The 22,395-nt window shown below is 33.7% G+C and overlaps 1 protein-coding gene across 2 annotated transcripts in view; it reads left to right on the forward strand.

The window, feature by feature from the left end:
• GSTCD (glutathione S-transferase C-terminal domain containing) overlaps nt 1-22,395 on the forward strand; it is a 134,380-nt gene that overhangs the window by 3,858 nt on the left and 108,127 nt on the right. For both annotated transcript variants that reach the window (XM_024119337.3, XM_028492148.2), the window contains exons 2-5: nt 5,320-5,760; nt 6,393-6,860; nt 12,140-12,391; nt 16,494-16,587. In XM_024119337.3, coding sequence (XP_023975105.1) covers nt 5,341-5,760; nt 6,393-6,860; nt 12,140-12,391; nt 16,494-16,587 — 1,234 coding nt within the window. In that variant the 5' untranslated portion in view covers nt 5,320-5,340. The remainder of the gene's footprint in view (nt 1-5,319; nt 5,761-6,392; nt 6,861-12,139; nt 12,392-16,493; nt 16,588-22,395) is intronic.

Genomic DNA, 22,395 nt, shown 5'->3' on the forward strand with positions numbered 1-22,395 from the left:
GTGAGCCATGGCCGCTGAGCCTGCGCGTCCGGAGCCTGTGCTCCGCAACGGGAGAGACCACAACAGTGAGAGGCCCGCGTACCGCAAACAAAACAAAAAAAAAAAAAATTAAAAAAAAACAATAAAACAACCCTGGAGAAGAAGAGGAAGAAAGAAAAAGCAGAGTGAACTGTCAGTTATATCTCATGTGGTAGGATATTTCTTGGTGATTCTTTTGTTTCAGTATTATTCAGTGTATAATGACTTTCATTATAAGGTTTATTTCTTATTGTGTGGCATGATTAAATTTTGAAAGCTAGTAATCAAAGGGGTGAGTGTAAGTTGAGAATAGGGTAAAGTACTGAGCTACAGGTCACTGAGAGGTCTGAGGAGGATCCAATAAAGGGAATTAGGAAGGAACTATCAAAAAACTTAATCCAGTGCTGAGAATTGTCAAATAACTCTGCCTTTAGCATGGAGGTTTTTATCAAGGACAGTTGCTTAGAATAACATAATTTCTGGTGATTTTCACTCCAGTGAAATTGTTGCTGTAATAAAATTGCAATATGCTTCAATTTATGAAGTTTATAAAGTTAGTGCTATTTATGTTAGAAAAATACCTATTCCTTAATGTTTTCCAATAAGATCCCTTTATAGATTCAAATAATGCTTTTGGATTGAAGTACAGTTATTATCTATGTAGTGGGAGTAAAATGTACTTTTAAGGATTATTAGGATTGAAGTAGTGCACAAAAGATCTGTGTGCTTAGCATATAGCTGGTGGACAATAAAATGTACATAATATTATTTAGAGTTGTATTCTTTGTTCATTTAACATTTATTAAGCTCCTATCAAATCCCAGGCCCAGTGATAATTTCTTATTTAAAAAAAACCAATCAACTGGTTAATATTTAGTTGCAGTTGTGTACTTTTTGGTCTTTATATATAATATATAACTTATTTATCTATTATGTAATATTTAGTTGCCATAGATCCAGACTTGAATTTTGAGCACAAGTTTTAAACTATTTTTCCAGCTTCCAGAGAAGTATGCTTACTTTCATACTTATTTATGGTATTTTTTTCTTTCTCTCTCTATATGCATATGCAAGGAGTAAAGTAGTAAAATGGTTTTAGATAAGAAAACACCTATAAAACTCATTTCCCCTTTCATGTGTGAAATGTTTCATTTTATCAACACCAAGATATATTAATTGGAATGAGAATGAAAAAAAAAGATTAAATTCCTAATTAAACCTGTGACTACTTCGTTTGTTTAAAAATATCTTTAAAGATTCCCAAATAATGAAACCAAGGCTTAAGTATTTTCTTTTTACCTGTTTTTATTCCCTCTGCAACATTCCCAAGCAAGCTGGCCTTTCCAGGGAGGAGATGCACACTCCATCAGCTCTGTTCAGCATCTCAAGTTTGTGGTGTTGTCTGCTGCTTTCTCACTCCATCACAGGAATAGTTGCAGTGTGGCACCTGTCAAAGCTGAGAAAGAGCAAATGACATACAGCACTTCTGTGCTTGGCAGGAATGTAGTCTGGACTAACAAGAGCTATGCCCCCAGCTCCGTGTGTTGGAGACCCAGAGGATGATTCTACAGCACCTACCTTTTTTTAAAGCTCATGACATAAAAAGTAATAAAATAAGGAATTCTCTAAGTAGAAATGGAGAAGAAGAAAAAAAAAGGTTTCTTTGGAGGGTATTTTCAGACTTTAAGCAAAAACTGTGTTCTACTTTCTTGAAAAATTAAAGACATAGTACAAGCCAAAAACAGATATCAAATTTGTACAGGTTTGCTAATACTTTATATTTATTTTTGAAATTACAGTAGTATTTAATGTGGAGAAATTGCCCAGGGAGAGTAATTTTTTTTTTTTTTTTTTTTTTTTTTTGCGGTACGCGGGCCTCTCACTGTTGTGGCCTCTCCCATTGCGGAGCACAGGCTCCGGACGCGCAAGCTCAGCGGCCATGGCTCACGGGCCTACCGGCTCCGCGGCATGTGGGATCCTCCCGGACCGGGGCACGAACCCGTATTCCCTGCATCGGCAGGCGGGCTCTCAACCACTGCGCCACCAGGGAAGCCCCGAGTAATTTTTTTTTTAACTCTAAGATCATTAAGTAACATTTTTAATCTTCAAGGTGAAGAAAAAAAATAACCCAACATCTATATTTAAAGAAATAAATTATGTTAAGAGTCAACAGTACTGGGACTTCCCTGTCGGGCCAGTGGTTAAGACTTCACCTTCCAATGCAGGGAGTGCTGGTTCGATTCCTGGTCCAGGAGCTAAGATCCCACATGCCTCGTGGCCAAAAAACCAAAACTTAAAACAGAAGCAATATTGTAACAAATTCAATAAAGACTTTAAAAATGGTCCACATCAAAAAAAAAAAATCTTTAAAAAGAATCAACAGTACTTTGCATTTTCTCTTAGGCATCTCATTAATTTTTAGATATCTCCAAGGGCAGATTATTGCTATACTATTTTGTTGACATTTAGCATTTATTAAGTGCTCACAGCAAAAAAAGTTTATAGAATGTGTAAAAGTTAATTCTCAAGGTTATGTGCTTCGGGAAGTGGCAAATATACATGTACTCTAATTTTAAAAAAAATGTTTCTTTATATCCTAAATCAAAAGCTGTAAAATAGTATGATGTTGTTTTTAGTTTTTTGTTTGTGTGGTTTTTTTTTTTTTTAAAGTGTTAGCAGGACTAGTCTCTAATTACTATTTCCTAGACTGCTGGGCAAATGAGGAAATCGATTATGTTTTCTTTCAAATCTGCTTCTTGGGGAAACATTTAGGGATCTTCTTTATAGCATCCCACTGTCAACAAAGAGAGTTAAGAGGATTGGTAAATTAATCAGCAATAGATATATAGGGATAAACTACAGAGAGACTATCGATTTTCTACAAAATGTTGGTTTCTTTTGCCTGTGAGCTTTAACAAATGCCCTTTAATATTATGTTTTAAAATCAGCTCTAGGTGGGGAAAAAAAAAAAATCCAAAAGGTAATTAAGTTAGCTCAGGGAGAAAATGGTTTCCATGGGTTAAAGGGTTGTTGCTTTTAAATTACATGAAATAATTTTCCCGTAGATAATCTTTTAAATAAGTAACAAACCATGGTGCAGATCTGTTATGTTTTAACAAAAGAAGTATAAGATAAAACACTGGTGATCACTTGCATTATCAAGAAGTTTTCCACGACAGTACTTTAATAACTAGATCCCTTTGTTATAATGGATTATTAGCCCTTTAATAAAAAAGTTGAGGACCAAGATGATTAAAGAGTACTTAACTATTTTGCTTTTGCTTAAAAAAAAAATCTAAGGAATTTAGAATATAAAGGAAATTTAGTAAATTTTAGGACCCTAAAATTCAGGTACACTAATATTTCAAAGACACTTAAAAGAAAGAGTTTCACGTGTACTTTTTAAAGGCTTTTAACATAATTTTTTAATAATTTAAAATAATTTTTTCTCCAATATACCATCTTCCTGTTACATGGCGAATGCTTTTAAAGAGTGCCATCTAGTGTCAGTTTTGGAATTTTGATTTATGTATTAGAACATGGGAATTTTAGACCCAAGAAATGTAGAAATCAAACAAAAAATCATAATTGACAAAAGTCTTAAGGATTGTGACTTGAAAATACCCATCAATAATTTGACCACAAGGTTGTATATGTTTGCATCTTTAAAATAACCAACATGTCTATTCGTCCATGCATTCACTCAATATTTCTTGACTATATATATATATATATATATATATACATATATATGTATACACACATATATATACATGTATATATATGTGTGTATACATGTATATATATGTGTGTATACATATATATGTATATAGATACACACATATACATATAGCAGGCCCTGTTTTAGCATAGCAGTGAATAAAATAAAATTTGTACTCTCATGGAACATTCTATTGGGCTAAGACCAAAACAGATAATGTAGTATGTTACAGTAGTAATAAATGCTGTGAAGAAAAGCATAGAAGGGGATGGAAATGTTTTTTCAGGGAAAGTGGGAGTTGGGGTTCACAAGTTGAATACAGTAGCCAGGGAACATCTCAAAAAGTTGATATTTGAGTAGGTACTTAAAGGAGGTATGGATGTGATCTAGGCACTAGAAATATCAAGTGCCAAGGCACTGAGGTGGGAATGTACCTAGTGATTTAGAGGAACAACAAGCCACTTTTGCTGAAGCAGTGAGTGAAGATGAGAGCTGATGAGATGGACAAAGAGACAAAGAGAATTAGACCAAGGAGATCTTTGTAGACCATTGAAGGAGCTTTGCCTTTTCTCTGAGTAGGATGGGAAGACATTAGAGCACTTGAGCAGAGAAGTGACATGATTTTATTTCATTTTTAACAGTATCATTTTTGCTACTCTGTTGAGAATAGACTAGAGGATGGAAAGCAGAGTTAGGAAGCAATTGCTATAATTAAGAAGAAAGGTGATGGTGGCTTGGATCACAGTGGAAGCAATGAAGATGGAATGAAATAATCAGATTCTAAGTATATATTGAATGTAGTGCCAAAATAAATTTTTAATGGATTAGTTATGGGGGTGTGAAAGAAAAGAGTAATTTAAAATGATTGTCCAGGTTTTTGGCCTGAAGAGCTAGAAGGATAGTGTTCCATTAACTGAAATGGGGAAGATACATGAGGAACAGGTTTTGGGGGTAGGGAGAGAATAAGGAACTTGATTTTAGACATGTTAACTTTGAGATATCTCAGTTATCGACAACTAAGTTATGGAGAATTTCAAATATTTTTTTCTATTGTGATTCAGCATACAATAGCTCATCACATATCAAAATCCACTTTAGGAGAATCCATTTCTTGTGAGAGAATGAATATATCCCCCCCCTCAATTATTATATTTTAGGGGCATAAAACAAGCAGTATGGAAGGACCAGCATCATCAAGCTTCTCAGAGCTATTATCCCCAGACAACTCTAGGTATTCTTGGTTATTTCTTATGTCCCATTCTATTCATCTTTTGTTCTCACCTGTAGTGAGACCCCAAAGTATCAATACTTGACTGGGAGAATTCTATTGCAAAGCACTTGAGGTATGCTCTTTTTAAAGGAGTTGGATATAAAATCACCCTTAAGACTAGTTAATTGGACAGGGTAGGAATCTTTCTTTTGGAAGCCATTTATTCATTCCAAGAACCAATTCTTGTAGAATCATATCTATCACAAATCCCTGCTGATTTCTAGAAAATGTTTTTAAAATGTTCATCTTTTATTTTAGCTTCGCAATTGCTATATTCTAAGACCTATAACCACTTCAATTTATGCTTCAGGTAACCCAATGAAAGAAGAAAATGAAAGGCATTAAGAAAAGTCTTACAGAAGAATATCTATACTTGGACTTTTCTCACCAAAAAGAAGGGTGCATCTTTCCTCTTCATACATCTATAACTTTATTTTTGTTATCATACTGTGACTGCAAAATCTTTAAAGTTTGCTTAGTTCTCACTGGAGAAAGCACAGGTATTTCACTACTTAAAAATGTACTGTCTGAGGATGTTGAAATACAGATTATTTCAAGACAAGAGCTTCCACCAATAGTCCAGAATTGCTGTTTACCTGCAGTAGTAGAAAGACCAGACAATTTCTGTAGAGCAGGACTTGCTGTTGTTCTGAGACACATAATCCAGAAATCATATGAAGCAGACCCCTCAAAGAAGGAAATTTTGGAACTTCTGGGTTTTAAGAAGACTTGCTTGAAAGCCTGTGCTGAAGTAAGTATAATGTCTCTTTTCTGTTATTTAAAGCCATAAGTGACAACACATTCACTTGAATATTTATTTGAAGTTTCTGTTGGAAAATGAAATTTAATTTACTTTAAAAAAGCTACAGTAACCAATGAAAGAGTTAAAATAGCCCTTCACGTATACCGATATTTCAGCGCAGTATTGGAAGATAAGAATTTAAGATTTAATTTATGAGGTTCAGAGACATTATTTTTAGGGGAAGATTTCTCTTTTTTTTTTTCTTTACCTTTTAATTACGTTGAGGATTTTTAAAGGGGATTTTACATATGAACAGGAGCTCAAAGTAGCAGTGTTTCGGAAACCCAGCTTTTTTAGGGGGAGTGTACTTTAAAGGCTTTGGGAAGTGAAGATTTATTCGGTAAGTGGACACAGGAGAATAGCATATATTCCAGATACAGGAATGCTGAACCTCCATTGTTTAATGTTATCACTTCTGAAGCACTGTAATGTCTCTTGATATAGCGTAAAAGCCTAGCCCAGAGATGCTTTACCTCAAGACTTAAATTCTCTAAACCAGTCTTATTTCCCAATAGAAAGTTATTTTTCTTCAAGCTATGTTGAAAGTAAAGAATCCTTTCATTTCATGTTTTGTTTTGCAGGTTAGTCAGTGGACCAGGCTATGTGAACTTACCATCCCTTTAGCTATTGAGAATTTTCTCAAAGAATCTTCTGACCAGCCCCCAACTATCCCTGCCGAAATACTAGTGCTTGAGAAGAAGCTTAGTGAGCCCGTTAGGGTACATAATGATGACAAACTCCGGCGGCAGAAGCTGAAGCAGCAGAAGGCTGCTGGGGTTAGGCCTTCCCTTGCTAAGGAAGAAACGAAGAGCAAGGTCCACAGACAGGAAACATCTGAAGAGGTGGACTCTTCGTCGGCGAGCCTGGAACTGAGAGTGGCATTTTCAAAGCTCACAGTACATGAGGAATCAGCTCCTGCCAACAGGGAGCCTGCTCACGTCAGAAAAGCGAAAGCCTCTGACCTTCCACCTCTGGACCATGTGTTTGTAGAAGGCCTGTACTTCACTTTGGCAGATATTGTGCTCTTGCCCTGTATCCATCATTTTTTGGTAAGGTTTATCAGGAGTGGATACATTGCTGTATGTTTCAGTCTATAAACTGCCCACGTTTGAATCCCTATTTCATTTCTTAATACCATTATGCTCCTGGGCAAGTTATTAATATCTGTCTCTGTTTTCTTATATGTAAAATAGAGATGATAATAGTGCCCATCTAACAGGATCAGTGTGAGGAATAAATGACAATTTGTGTAAAGTGTGAACGATGTTTGGCACATAGTTGCTTTTAATACACGTTAGTAATTATTATGACTTTTAGTTTTGAGTTGCTAAAACATTAGCATTTGTTATGATTATTAATTATAAAATGCTGTGGTGATCACCTTCTAATACTAGAGGTTCCAGTATTAAAATACTAAAAAGTCTTGTCAGCTATATTTTATAATTATGTAGTCTCTTCAAATGCTAATTTCATTATGTTAGATATTTTTAAATCAGAAATATTTTACCCTCATCTCTGTTATGTTACATAGCTGGCAGTACTATTCAATGCTGTGGGAGATTATATATGGAAAGTTTCCTTTTTCAGTTCAGGTACACATATATGTATATGTGTGTGTGTGTATATATATATATGTGTGTGTACATATATACATATTTATATACATACATATATAAATGTACCTATGTATGTATTTTTTTTCTCTCTGTGGAGGGAAAAAGGACAAGGTAAAAGTAGTATCAGAGTGAACATGGGAAGCTAGAGTTCTCTGCAGCTTTCCAGTTGGTTTTCCAGAACTGCATTTTTCTCACTTTGAAGCATTTCACCCTTTCCCTTACTAAGGAATCAGATATCAGATTTCATTTTGATTATATATCACCAACACTTCAGGCATCTCTACTGACAGATAAGAAAAGATTTCTAACGAAAATCTATATATTTGGGGACCAGGCTTCACTAATAAGTTAGGTGGCATTAATCAATTGGCATTTTCTTAAAGAACATTTTTCTTTAAAATGTAAACAAAACAAGATTAGAAACCAACATGACTTCAGAATCAAAGGATGTGAGAACAAGAGATCTAGGAATCGTTTAGATGTTGCTTAGTATTGTAAGTGTCATGTGTATTCATATTGTCCATGAGGCTGGATGGGGAGAAAAATGTAGATTTTTTCTTTTTCGTAGTCAAACGATTTCTAAATTCTCTTGTCCCTGACTGCCCCCAATCCCCCACCTCTGCTGTTATTACTGACTTCAGTCATTAGAGCAGTCATTTGGTACATATTAGGAAATACTGTTGGTATTCATGGCTTCTTGGTCTCCTTGGATAACTATTTGTTCCTAATTTCATAAAAATCAAATCAAAGTGGCACAACCATTAATTCATTCATTTGAGAAATTTATTGAAAGCCTACTGTATATGTCATGCCCTGTTGTATGCACTAGGAATACAGTGATGAACAAGACAGAAATGGTCCCAGCCCTTATGGAGTTAATTTTCTAATAGAAATAAAAGAATAGGGAAGATAGAAATGAACACGTAGACAAATAAGTAATACATATTTAAATAATGGTAAGTGCTACAAAGAAAATCAAACAAGGTGATAGAGAAGACTTGATTATTTGCTTTCAAAGGCAACAAAACATAAAAAATTGGATTCACTTGCATAAAGGTTATTTTTAGATCATTATCCAGACATCCATCTTCAGCTAAATTGCATTTAATTTTAGCTTAATTTAAATACTGTTTACCTGTTGAGGATCAATTGAGGTGGAGGTGTTCCTAATTGAGAGGATTTTTTCCCCCTTCAGTCAGGTGGGACATCAGCCTGACCACTGCTGAGTAAATCTACCTAATATTGATACAACTAAGGAACTCTGTTTTCATCTCAGTTTAAAATAGCAGAAAAGTTTTTTATTACATGTATTCTCTGATTAAATTCTTCTCTTTTGACATTATGTAAACTAATTCTCTAAATATTTTCCTTTGTTTGTTTGTATTTTTCCTAGATCATCACATTTTCTTTCAGGAGTTAATCTTTCTTGGCCAATGCTTTGATGTTATTTCTGTTGTATTTATTTTCCTCTTGTAAGTCATCTTGGGTTTTGAAGCAGCCATTTTAGTTCAGATGGTGGCTATGATGCTGAGCCTTTATACTTGTATTAACACACATTGAGGTAATGGAGTAGTGGTCCAAATGATCAGAATTAAGATCAAGTTCATGATCAGGAATGAAGTTCAAGTTACTAGGTTTGGATCAGAAACATGGAGTTGAATCTAGGGCCAAAGTATTTAGCCACAGGAATAAGTTCAAGAATATGAAAGAGCAGTCAATTTTGCTAATTCAAAGTTTGGTATACCAGAGGTCAAAATTAGAAGAGTTAGGGAAAATACCCAGTTTTGCTAAACAGAATAAAGCCAAATATGCAAAACAACAGCAGGGAGAGAGGCTGAGGTGTTATATCTAAACCTCTGCTCCAAGCTTCTCTTCCTCTTCATAGGACGTTAGTTTTCAAAGTTAGCCACTGATAGCCCAACACTTCTTCCTGGAAGGTGCCTGATAAAATCCTCTCCTCTGGAAAGTTTCAGGAATGGATTAAAAAAGAATAAATGAAAATGTATCTTATGATTCCGCCCTCCCTTTAATTTATTTGCTAGAACCTTCTAGTACACAGAATAGGAAGCAGATAAGAGAAATAACAATGAATAACCATACTAAGGCAAAATCTTGCTTCTCTCTGATACCAGAAAATTTTATAGTTATTTTTAAGTTACTGCTACTAAACAGGTACACTTTGATAGAACTATTTAAAAGGTTATTCTACTCCTGGAAGACAGAGAAGTTGACATTTTATGAAATATTTTTGTAACTTGAACATTTATGATTTAACTTAATACATTTTAACTTCTAATGCTTTGAATTTAGTTTTTTAAAAGTATGATGCATTTATTACTAAAGTAAAATCATTGTAGAAATTGATTTTTGAGCAAAAATACCTATGTTAAGTACCTCTTTCACTGTTCCCATTGACATAAAATTGAGAATAAAATGGGAATCTCACTACTGGCTGGCTTATTGCAAAAATTATGGACGCCACAGTTAATTTATATTTTCCATCCCCTGTCCTATTCCTTAGGTCCTTAAGAATTTTCAGTTTTAACTCACCAGTTCTAGATGGTAAGAAAAGACCATGAACTGGGATTATATTTCCATTTAGACAGGTTGTTTACTATTTTTTATACTGCTTACACTGCTCACCTAAACATTTGTTGGTTATGATGTGTTTTTGAAAGGGTAGACATGACTGAGGAAATGACATAAAAGAATTACAAAATATTTTATATAATAAGTGATTGGAAAGTAATGCAGAGGAGGAGATCTTTTGGATAGGTGTAATATCTTGCTTCTCTTTTTATTCATACAAGTTTTTCTGCCTCTTGCTATAATTAAATACAAAGCCACCAGGATTTCAGTTTGTAGTCTTGGCTCAGCGGCCATGGCTCACGGGCCCAGCCGCTCCGCGGCATGTGGGATCTTCCCGGACCGGGGCACGAACCCGTGTCCCCTGCATCGGCAGGCGGACTCTCAACCACTGCGCCACCGGGGAAGCCCCAGTTTGTAGTCTTGATAGCAATTTTTTACCAATATTTTGAGAATAAATTATTTTCTTGTCCTTAAGTAACTCTGGTATTTTTAATGTTTTGATCTTATCAGCCAGGTAACATCTTTTAAAAATCATTTCTTAGGAACAAATTTAATTTTCATTTCACACGTTTAACATTAGCCTCATCCTTAAATATATCTTCTCAAGTGTAATTAATGAATGTGGTGCTGTACCTCCTGAGCTGTCTGGATATTAGCAGAGCAGCCTGGCATATTGATTAAATGGGATGACCTGTCATGCAGAGTAAAACTCCTCAAATTTTTTAAACATGAATTATTGTTGTTTAATCACAACTTATTTTCAAAAGGAGGGAAAGATGTCATATGCGTCTAACAAGTAAGAATAAATCACTACCAAGGGGAGTAAAGGAAAGGTGAAGAAATGAGAAATTTCTTATTTGATTAATTTATCATGGCTTAAAGCTCAATTCCCATAGCACATAATCTGTTTCCAGGCAATTAAGTATTTTGTTGAGAATTAGAAACTTTTTGGCTCCCAGAGTACCATTTAGACAGTATTTTTCAAACTTTTTTACTTTTCACAGTAAATAATGCATTTTACAAGGTGACTGAGCATACAAATATACATCTTTATATTATATATATAAATATAGATATATAAACAGAAAATAACCCACCTTACTACATGCTATGTACTCTGATATTTTCTATTTAATTTCATTAAAAAAAATTTTTTTTAATTGATTTTTAAATCTCCTAATGGGTTGTAAGCAGCAGTTTGAAAAACACTGATTTAGGGGATTATTCTTTGAGCTCAATAAAAGGTTTCTTGATCATTTGTTCATTCACTCAGAGTATTTTTTGCAAGGCAGTGTTTTAAGCGCTTGTAGTATACAAAGAGAATTAGACATAAACCCTGTTCTTATAATCAATTCTTATTTAACCTTAAAGTCCAGTTAAAATAGACTATATATGTGTGAAATTTTTCATTAATTTTCATCCTTTCTGGCTCCTGTTTTGGCACTGATTATTGCTAGATATATTTGTAGAGATTTTCTTTGACTTGACCTTTTCATTTTATCTGTTCATAAGTCATAATCTGTTTGTAGCATTATAACTGTTTCTATGGAAACAATGTTCAGTGTCTCACAAAGAAGCAAGAACATTCTAATTTTTAAAGAAATTGAACTTTGGTGGTGGTGCTGGAGAGAAAGCATCTGACCAAGAGAAAATAAACATTAATTTACATCAGGAGTAATGGTTTCAAATGCTTCTAATTTGAATAAATAAAAGCCTTACTTTAAATGCTGCATCATAATAAACAGAAACAAACTACTGATAAATGCAACTACATGGATCAATCTCAAAATCACATTGCTAAGTGAAAAAAGCCACATTTTGTGATTCCATTTAAATATATGAAATTTTAGAAAAGGCAGAGTTATACACATGAAAAGCAGATCATTGATTGCCTGCAACTGACTGTGGAGCAGAGACTGATTGCAAATGGTCACAAGGGAACTTTTTGGTGTGACATTGAGCGTAATGGTACTGGATTATGGTGGTGGTTGTGCAACTGTATAAATTTACTAAAACTCATTCTTTAAATGTGTGAGTTTTATGGTATGTAAAGTTACCTCAATCAGCTCTTATAACAAACAAAAAATATATAATAATATGTTTTGTTTTTTGTAATTGCCTAGGTAATTATCTGCAAGAAACTTTCTGAAAAGCTGGTAGAATTTCCACTGCTGGCTGCCTGGTACCAGAGAATTCAGGAAGTGCCAAGAGTAAAAACAACAGCTTCTCAGTGTGGGATCCAATTTCTCAATTTACCAGAATTACAGACCACCTCGAATGAACAGCAACCAAGCTTAGATGAGGTCCCATGTGTAGAGGAGCAAAATGATCCTTCATTTATAGGAGGACCAAGACCCACTATGACTAAGTTAATGGTAATTAAATTGTTTTTATTAAAATTTTGTTTGAAAGATTCCATGTGATAAAGTTGCTGAGCATTTTACCCCAACTTGTATAACATTTTTGTTTTAACATTTTATAAATTTTATTTATATCTCTCTTGACCAATTAATATTTCTGTTAGTCTTTGGATTTAAGTGAAATATAGTAAATTGAAGATTTTTAATATTATGTGTCTTTGGAGCCAAACAAGTCAGAATATATATTTTTAAGAGTATTTTTCTCAGAATTTTTTGTTTTTATATTCGAGACGCCAAAGTCATATCACACCTGGTCAAGTTTATTGTTTTAACCTGATGTTTTTCTGTTGCAAGGTACTGGTTTCTCAGTTTCTTAATTTTGATGATTTGAATTAAAGAAATATGAAGATGATTATCGCAATATATTTTCCAAGGTTTTGTCTAAATTTAAGATTTTTGAATTCTTTGAATTCTGTTTTTACTTTTTTCTTTGATTTTATGACTTTTTATGTAATAAGAGCACATGATTTATATTTCTCTCTTTGCAGCATAATTTGTTTCTAGTAGTACTAAGTGTAAAAGTTTTCACCAATAGGCTTTCTTTTCTCTATCATTCAAAACAATCTGCAAAAATGTTTTGCTTTTAACTTAGACTGTTTGAAGATTTATTCCAATAGAAAATTCATGAAGTAATTTGAGCTAGTCATCTGAATTGTATTGGAAAGAAAATCATTATATTTTTCTACTTGCGTTAGGAAGTATTTGAGTTCTATAGTTAACAGAAAGTTTGCTGATTTAAAAAAGCAGAAGATTTTAGTAGTGACACCAGCCCCTTATCGCTTCAGCTAAGCTTTGTTAGCCTAGTGATGAAACAATGAAACAGATGGTACAGTTGATTATAGAAGATATCAAACCAGGTCCAAAGTTTGATGTGTCTTGATCAGATGGTTATACTGCTCAGCGATCTCTTGTTTACCTCCTGAGTGTTTTTTAAAAAATAATTGTCAGGAGAGTACTCTTGTATTAAAATACTAATTTTAAAAATTTCAACAAACCAAAAATCTGTGCTTTTATTTTAATTCATACTTATGCAGTCTTGAAAAAAAGATTGGTAATTCAAACTTTTCTACCTGTGCTTTTCTAGCAATAAAATGACGTTAGGAAAGACATTTGCATCTGATACATTTAAAAATATTTATAAAAAAGAGACAGGTGACTAAAATTTAAATTCAGAAAAAAGTTAATAAACAATTGTACAGTAGAAACTAACACAACATTGTAAAACAACTGTACCCCAATTTAAAATATAATAAAATACATATGGACAATTAAAAAATTATAAAAATAAGCCCTTTTGTAATAATATAAAAAATATAAAGGAATCCTGAATTTTTAATTTACAGGGGATGTGTTAGTTCAGGTCCTCCAGAAGCAAACTCCAAGATGAGGTTAGATGGGCAAGAGGTATACTGAGGGAAACATCTGTGAGGGAAAGTGGGGACGGAGCCAGAGGAGGCTGTGGGAGCCGTCAGAACACGGTGCAGTTTTGATCCCTGCATGTGAAAATGGGAAAGGAAGGAAGGTTGGGTCAGAAAAGTCAGACTTCATTGCAGTTCTAAGAAAGTTTTGTCAAGCTAGTGGGGAATCCTTGAGCCTGAGTCATGTGTCAGAGAGTTCCATATTTCTCAAAAATGGTCTGCCACTCAGTCTCTGAGACTGAGACTCTCAGTCATTGGCTTGGGAACAGTCCATGGGAAGGCTATGCTAGAGACCAGGTGACTTGGGTTCTAGTCCCAGCTTTGTAGTCAAGCTAACATTATTACCTTCAGTAAGTCACTTAACCATAGGGTCTCAATTTCTCCTTTTATAAATTAGGAGAGTGTAGTACACATTCTGTACGAGTCATTTCTGATTTTAAATTTTACGATTGTATAAAAGTTGACTAGGACATCACATCTGCAATTTTATAAGAATGGAATGTTCAGATCTAAAAAGTAATAATTTCAATTTTCATGTAATTCTAACTTGATAGTATATATTGGATACAATACATTTTCTTTTTTTTTCTTCTTTTTCACTTTTCCAACCTTATTAAAGAAGTTCACCATAGTAACATTTTCCTTTTTAATGGGGCATTGTTTTTGCTACTTATGAGTTTCGCTATTGTCATATATTTGAAAGACAATATTATATCAAATTAACATATTCTATGAATGTATTAACTTTTTTATACTGTGACTTTTCATTTCTTTATAGTCAGGGATTTTTTGTGTGTTTTTTGTGTTTTTTCTTTTTTTTTTTTCTTTTTTGCCAATTGCAGTGAGGACACATGAAATTGGCCCTAAGCCAATGTGTAAAGTAGGAAAGTTTTTCTTAGGAACGCTCACATCTCGCCTTTTTTTCCTTCTGTTTTCTTACACACAATCTTGCCTCCAAAATTTCCCTTATTCTCTAGAGGTTTTAAATTTATTTATTTATCCAGTCAAAAAATGTACATGTGTCTACTAAACACCAGACATTGTTCTGAATGTTGGATGTATGAAGAACAAATTGGACTGCCTTCATGGAGCTTACATTCTGGTGGGGGAGGTAAATAAAGAAAAACCACAAATAAATGTATAACACATTAGGTATTGATAAATGCTATAAAAAAATAATGTGGGCTGAGGGGGGTGCAGATGATTGAAGTCAGGATCATTTTTTAGATAAGGTGGTCAGGAAGGCTTATCTGACTAGGTGAATACATTGAGCAAATGACCTGAATGAACATTTGAAGATTTGGAAGAAGTGTTCTAGTCAGAGGATCCAGCTAGTAAGAAGACCCTGAGCAAATCTACAGAGACAGAAAGTGGATCAGTAGCTGCCTAGAGCAGGGAGCTTTGGGGAGAGAATGGAGAGTGTCTGCTAATGGGTATGAGACATCTTTTTGAGGTGATGAAAATGTTCTCAAATTAGACAGTGGTGATACACAACTGTGAATATTTTTAAAACCATTGTATTGTATGCCGTAAAGGGACAGATTTTTATGGCATAGAAATTATATCTCAATATAATTGTATTTTATGGAAGACTCTAAGTTAGGAATAAGTGTGGTGAAATGAGGAATAGTGGGAAGTTCAATATGGCTAGACTAGTCTAAGGGAGATAGGAGAGAGGTAGAAGATGTCAGACAGATGTGTTTATCTTTCTGGAGGAGGTAAGTACTCTAGACCTCTATACTTGTAGCTATATCTCTACCCCAACAAAAGAATCTTTTACTATTTCCTTTGGCACTGAGATTCAGCTAGTGTTCATAATGGAAAGTAATCTCACGAACTAACCGATACAAAGGGGTTAATGATAGATTCTCAGGGATTTTTCTTTTGAATAGGATATTCCTGCAGATAAAAAAAATTCCAGAACCATGGATATCTATCCTGTAGGCTGTGGACACAGAATGTGATTGGAAACGTTCTGGGAATCCATGTGTATGCCATGCCACTGTCTGTAGATCAAATAAATAAATGTATAACTTTTAACATGAGGAAGGAACCTGAGAATTGTTTTATATATGGAAGAGGGATGATCATTTTTTTAAATGGTGGAAAAACAATGTTGGGAACTATTTGGTTAAAACAAAGGGATCCTTTTCTAGAGACTTTGTAGGTACTTGTAAAAGACTAGTATGGATGATATTTTGGGGTGAATGTTAAAGTAGGGACTTTTTGGTTCTGTAAATATAGCTCCTAGGCTGTGGCAATTTTTGTATAATCCAAGACAGAACTTGATAGACATATGCAGAGTCAGTTTTGATTATGTGGATTGTTTTTGACAAAACTTTTATTCTCAGGTGACTTTTCTCTTTGACATGCAATATTTCTAAGTAGCTTATTACTTCTGTGTCACTTCAGGTAATAATTTAAATAGGAAATTTAATAATAATTTAATATGAAAGTAACCGTGCTGTTAAGAAACTCAACATATATTTCTTATGTAACTAAATATTCTGAGGAATACTTGATGATTATTAAAATCTGTGTCCCTCCTTGCCAGTATAGAAAATAGAAATTTGGTCTTCTAGAACATAACAGGATTTTATTAATTTATTAATTTGGAAAGGGCCTATCTCCTTTTCTAGGAAAAAGGCATTGAAGTGATGTTTTCTCCCCACCCTTGCCCTACTTGGACCCTTGATTGGGATACTCTTCCTGCAGCAGTGAGCCCAAAGGAAGGTAAGGTTGTTTTTTTTTTTTAATCTTTAAATTTTACTCATAATCTGGATACCCTCTTCAGATCCATCTTCTAGTTCTCTAGTTCTCTCTTTGGCTATATCTAATATTCTGATCATACTATCCACTGAGTTTTCATTTTATTTTTATTACAAAATTTTACATATACACATTGCTCTGATTTAATATTTCTCATATTTTCCTACACTGCTTCATCTGTTCCTTTTTTTTTTCTTTGCTGAAGTATTTTGAAGCATATCCCAGATAACATGTCATACTATAGTACACACATCTAAAAAATATTGACATCTTAAATAATCATGTCATTATCACACTTTATAAGAATCAACAAAAATTCCTTCATCATCTAATAACCAGTTCATAATCATTGCCAATTGTTTAAAATATTGTTTGAAAAAATATTTTGATAGTTAGATTTTTAGTTAAATAATATTTTTATTGCTAAAAACTATATTTGGTTTGTTTTGATAATAAACTTTTCCTTGTTCATGTTTCAGTTTCCTCTTTTTATGATTGTTTAAACATAGTGATTTTATATTCTGTATTTTAACATAGTGATTTTATATTCTGTATTTATTATTTCTAATAGCTGATGTCCATATAGGTCTAATTCTGTTGTTTGTTGTTTCTGTTGACTTCACTGCCGGTGTCTCATATCCCTATTAGTTCTGTAATTTTAGATTATAAATTCATTTTTTGGGTTATTTAAATCTTGGAATCTTGTGGGGCCTGGGATAGGAATGAATTCCCATAGAAAGGATTTATGTTTGTTTATGCCAGACATCTTAAAATATTTAACTTAAGGCACTAGAACTTAACATATTATTTTTTCAGGTTGAGATTCCTTCAGCTTTTCTGTCTGAAACTGAGGTTTAAACAGGAAAGTTAATTTTTTTCACCTTCCTTTGCTGTTGGGTAGAACTCTTTTTCTTTTTAATGCATTTTTTCATAACAAATATAGCTTTTCAAGGTTTCTGCTTTCATGTAGTGATATTAGTTTCTACTCTCCACCATGCTAGGGATCAAGGACTAGCCTATCTTCTTTGTCTTGCTGTTAAAGCCTAGATCTCTATTGTCAGCAAATACCCTCCAGGGAGCTATAGTGTCAGTTCAAGATTATTACACTACTTTTTAGTTCCTTTGCCCCTTTTTAAGGCCCTATGGATTTTCCTTACTCTCAGAAGTCCAGTTAGACATGTAAAGGATGATTGTTGAATTTTAAATGCCATTTTAGGTATTTTTAGGTGAAGAATTTTTTTTAGCTCAAAGTTCTATTTCTTTAATTGTTCATGTATTCTTTAGTTTTATACTAATCCAAATATGTTTTGATTTTTCAAATGCTCTTTGAAATCATTTGCCTTCCTTTTTATATCCTTTTCTTCTATGATGCTTCCTGATATTGCCTGTATCTTACTAATCAATTCTGTTCTGTCAATCGAGGAAATACTTTAATATTGTTCCAAAATGGAAGAAGATTATGTTGGATAGTTAAGAACTCTGCTGCAAAGATATTTGTATAAAAATGAAATCTATTTTTGTCTTTTATTAAATATATGAAAAATAGTCACTAATGAATTTGTTAATGTTTTACTTTAAAATTTTTTTGACATTTTACAAAGCTTAAATGTTTGTTTTTATGTGCAATTAGATTTTCTATACTCTTCAGTTATAGTATAGATTCTGAATGGGTTAAATCTATAATTTACTAAATAAAAGTCATATTTTTATTATTATTTTATATTAAAAATTAAAACAACATTTAAGTGCCACATGCTTTGCTTTGTCTATAATTAATTTACTATGAAGGCAAAATAATATTTTCACTTATTAATGTGAGGACTCAATTACATCTGCTAACAACTCAAAGTTGACATTAAGCGTTCGTGTCTAGTCATTTTACTGGTTAGAAGTGCATAGCTAATGGAGCTCGTGGAATATATTACTCATTATATCCCTTTAATTGGATCACCTTGTTTTCATAAATATTATGACAAAGATGGAGCTATAACAGCAAAGCTACATGGTGTACTCACATTTCATGTACTGTTTCCTAAAGGTTTATAGTCTTGTTAAACTAAGGTAGAATTGTGGCATTTTAGATGTTCTGTTTTCAGTTCTGGCAATTTCAATATTGCATAGTCATAGGATCCTTGTGAAATGAAATTATTCACATAGAGGTGCAGAGGTCACTATGAATGTGTTTTCATGATTTGTGCTCTGGTACTGTGTTTTAGGAGAAATTGAATTGTAATAAGGTATTATTGGTACTTGTTTCATTTGGATGTTTCACAGACTGACTTCTTATACTGACTGTATTGAGTTACATCAAGATTGTGGTGCATATTATAAGAATCAGCTTCTTTACCATCAAAGACTATGTTATATTAATTCTCTAATATATTTCATAAGACTGTCTAGTCTCTTATCCTCTGCTCTCACCCATTTCTCTCCCTACATCTTACATAACATCCCCTGAACTTTTTGCTGTTCCATATACAATCTATATTTACTGTCTCCATGCCTTCACCATTATTTTTCCTCCAGCCTTACATAGTCTTCTTTCTTCTTCCCATTCCACTGAAATTATAATCATCTTTTAAGGATTAACTCAAATGCTGCTTCCTTCATTAAGCCTTCTTCATGGACTATGGAGTCAGCCTGCCTGAGTTTGAAACTTGGGCTACTAGCTAGCTAGGTAACCTATGGCCAGATTCTCTACTGAGAATGTCTGAATTCTCTGTTTTCTCAACTGACAATTCTCAGTACCTCAATGGCCTCATCTGTAGAATGGGGATAATAATACTACCTATCTCATGAGATTGTTAGTACATTCAATGAATTAATATATAAAACAGTACAGTGCCTAACTATAAATAGTAAATGTTAAATAATACTAATGTAGTAGAGTAGTCAAGTAGTAGTCAGTAGTCAATCACTTTCTCTCAACATTCCTTTAGTACTTTCTTATACTTCATTTTGATACTTATAGAATACTTCTGTTATACTAGTTTACATGCATGTTTTCCTTCTCCAATAAACTGTGAGCTCTTTAAATATAGGACTCCTGTGGATAGGTCCTCAATAATTTTTTATTAAATTGAATTGGATTGAGACTATAGATCCTTTTTTTAACTTCCCAAATTTCTACTTAAACCATGCAACTTTTTTGTCTCATATAGATTTAAAAGTTTAAAATAATTGGGATTATTTAGTTTTATGAAAACAGAACTGAATATTTAATTTACATTATCATTCTTATAGTTGTCATTGTTAATATTATTATTATTACTTATTTTTAAATGGACTTTTTAGGAGTAAGTTGCAGACATCATGACTCTTCACTTCTAAATATTTAACTGTCTCCTTTAAGAACAAGAACATTTTCTTATATAGCCATAGTACAGTGATCAAAATAGGATATTTAATTCAGTACATACTATTGTCGTTCAGTAGATTGTAGTACATTTAGTTGTCATGTCTCTTTAATTTCCTTTAATGTGAAACAGTTTCTCAGCCTTTCTTTGTCTTTTATACCATGGACTTTTTTGAAGAGTTCAGGCCAGTTTTTTGTAGAATATCTCTCAATGTGTATTTGTCTGATGTTTCCTCATGATTAGATTAAAGTTACGCATTTTTGGCAGCAACTACACAGAAATGATGTTGTGTCCTCGGTGCCTCATTATCAGGAGGCATATTATGTCTGTTTGGGCCCAGTGATGTTAACCTTAATCATTTGGTTAAGGTGGGGTCTGCCAGGTGTCTCTACTCTAATGTTACTATTTTGCTCTACTGAATTAATAAGTAGTTCATGGGGAGATACTCCAGACTACATAATAACTTGTTTCTTTTCAGACTTTCACTCACCCATTTATATTCGTTTGATGCTTTCTTGCCTGTGATAGTTGCAAAATAGTGATTTTTCAACTCCATCATATTCTATATTTATTAGTTGCCACTCTACTGTAAGAAAGTCTTTCTCCTTTTTTTCTTTCTTCCCTTTCTTTCTTTCTTTTCTTTCCTTCTTTTGACTCATGAATTTTTGTTTTATTAAATAAGTTATAATACATCACTGTCATTATTTATTTCAGTGCTCAAGTTGTCCCAGGCTGTAGGTGCCTTCAAGGTGGCTCCTGATCCTTTGGAAATGCCCCAATCATTCTATGATCATGTCCTTAATTTCTGGCATAACAAAATAATTACAGGCTCATTTTGTCATTTCCCTGCCCCAGCCCTAGAATCAACTGTTTCTCCAAGGAGCCCTTGTTTCTTTTAGTAGAGAATAGTATTTAGAAACTAAGATTTGGGCACTAGGTACGCTCATTGCTAACAGTATTGATTCTGGGTTCTCTCAATAGAGATATGTATATATAGACAGATTCATTAGGAAATAGCTGTATGTATACATACATCTACGTACACACACATAAATAATCATACACATCAATATCTACTATATCTATGTATCTATGTCTATTATCTACATATATTGAAAATCATGAGTTTATGCTGATACCTCTAATTCCAATCCAATACCACAAGATTCTTCCTAGTTTTTCTGAATTCAGTATCTGTATCTACCTTTTCCAACAGTAAAAATTATAGCACCAAATATCACCTATGTATTTGCTCATTTGTTCAGTCCTAGAATATATGGACAGTAATTTAAGAGTTGCTTTACCCATATCTCTGTGAAAAATACACCTACTAAGTTGAGTTCCAGTTTGTTTACAGTTATTTTCAACTTTGAATTGAGGGTATATGGTCACAGTTCTCATGTAGGTAACTGTGATTAGATGGTTCTACAGAAGATGAACTATGAAAAGTGAAAAATGAAATGTTTAAGTTAGTATTAATCATGTCCCCTGATAGAAAATCTTCAACCAACGTTTCCCTGCACTGAGAAGATCCAGGCAATTGCATGTTCTCTACTGCCCGTTGTCCTCAAATACCTGTGATTTCTTACTCTAATGAACTAGGATAAATACTTTTAGCCTGAAGACTCCTTTTGTTAGGTCCAGGGACACCTTCTGTTCTTGACCTTTGAATTTTTGCCCTCTGAGTATGAAAGAAAGAATGGATATAGTCTTTTGCCTTAAGACCTAGAATAGAGCTGCTCTGAGTCACTCACTCTATCGATATTTCCCTATGGCCTTTCTGTTCTCCAGTAGTTTTTACATGGCTGGTTCCTGTATTAGGAGTGGCTTCTAGTCCCTAATAACCATATCAATCATACAGAAGGGAGGAGAGTCAGAAGCATAACCTTATAGAAGAGAAAGGCAATAAGAAGATAGTTGGTTAGGTGTTGTTCCAGTTATAATCTCTTTTCTTCTTTTTTTTTTTAACATCTTTATTGGAGTATAATTGCTTTACAATGTTGTGTTAGTTTCTGCTGTATCACAAAGTGAATCAGTTATACATATACGTATGTCCCCATATCCCCTCCCTCTTGCGTGTCTGTCCCACCCTCCCTATCCCACCCCTCTAGTGGTGGTGAAGTGGTGGTGCTTTGTGACCACCAAGCTGACCCCCGTGCTATGCAGCTGCTTCCCACTAGCTATATATTTTGCATTTGGTAGTGTATATATGTCCATGTCACTCTCTCATTTCATCCCAGCTTACCCTTCCCCCTCCCCGTGACCTCAAGTCCATTCTCTACGTCTGCGTCTTTATTCCTGTCCTGCCCCTAGGTTCATCAGAACCACTTTTTTTTATTTTTTTAGATTCCATATATGTGTTAGCATACGGTATTTGTTTTTCTCTTTCTGACTTCACTCTGTATGACAGACTTTA

The sequence above is a fragment of the Physeter macrocephalus genome, chromosome 7 (assembly GCF_002837175.3).
Source record: "Physeter macrocephalus isolate SW-GA chromosome 7, ASM283717v5, whole genome shotgun sequence".
NCBI classification, from domain to species: Eukaryota; Metazoa; Chordata; class Mammalia; order Artiodactyla; family Physeteridae; genus Physeter; species Physeter macrocephalus.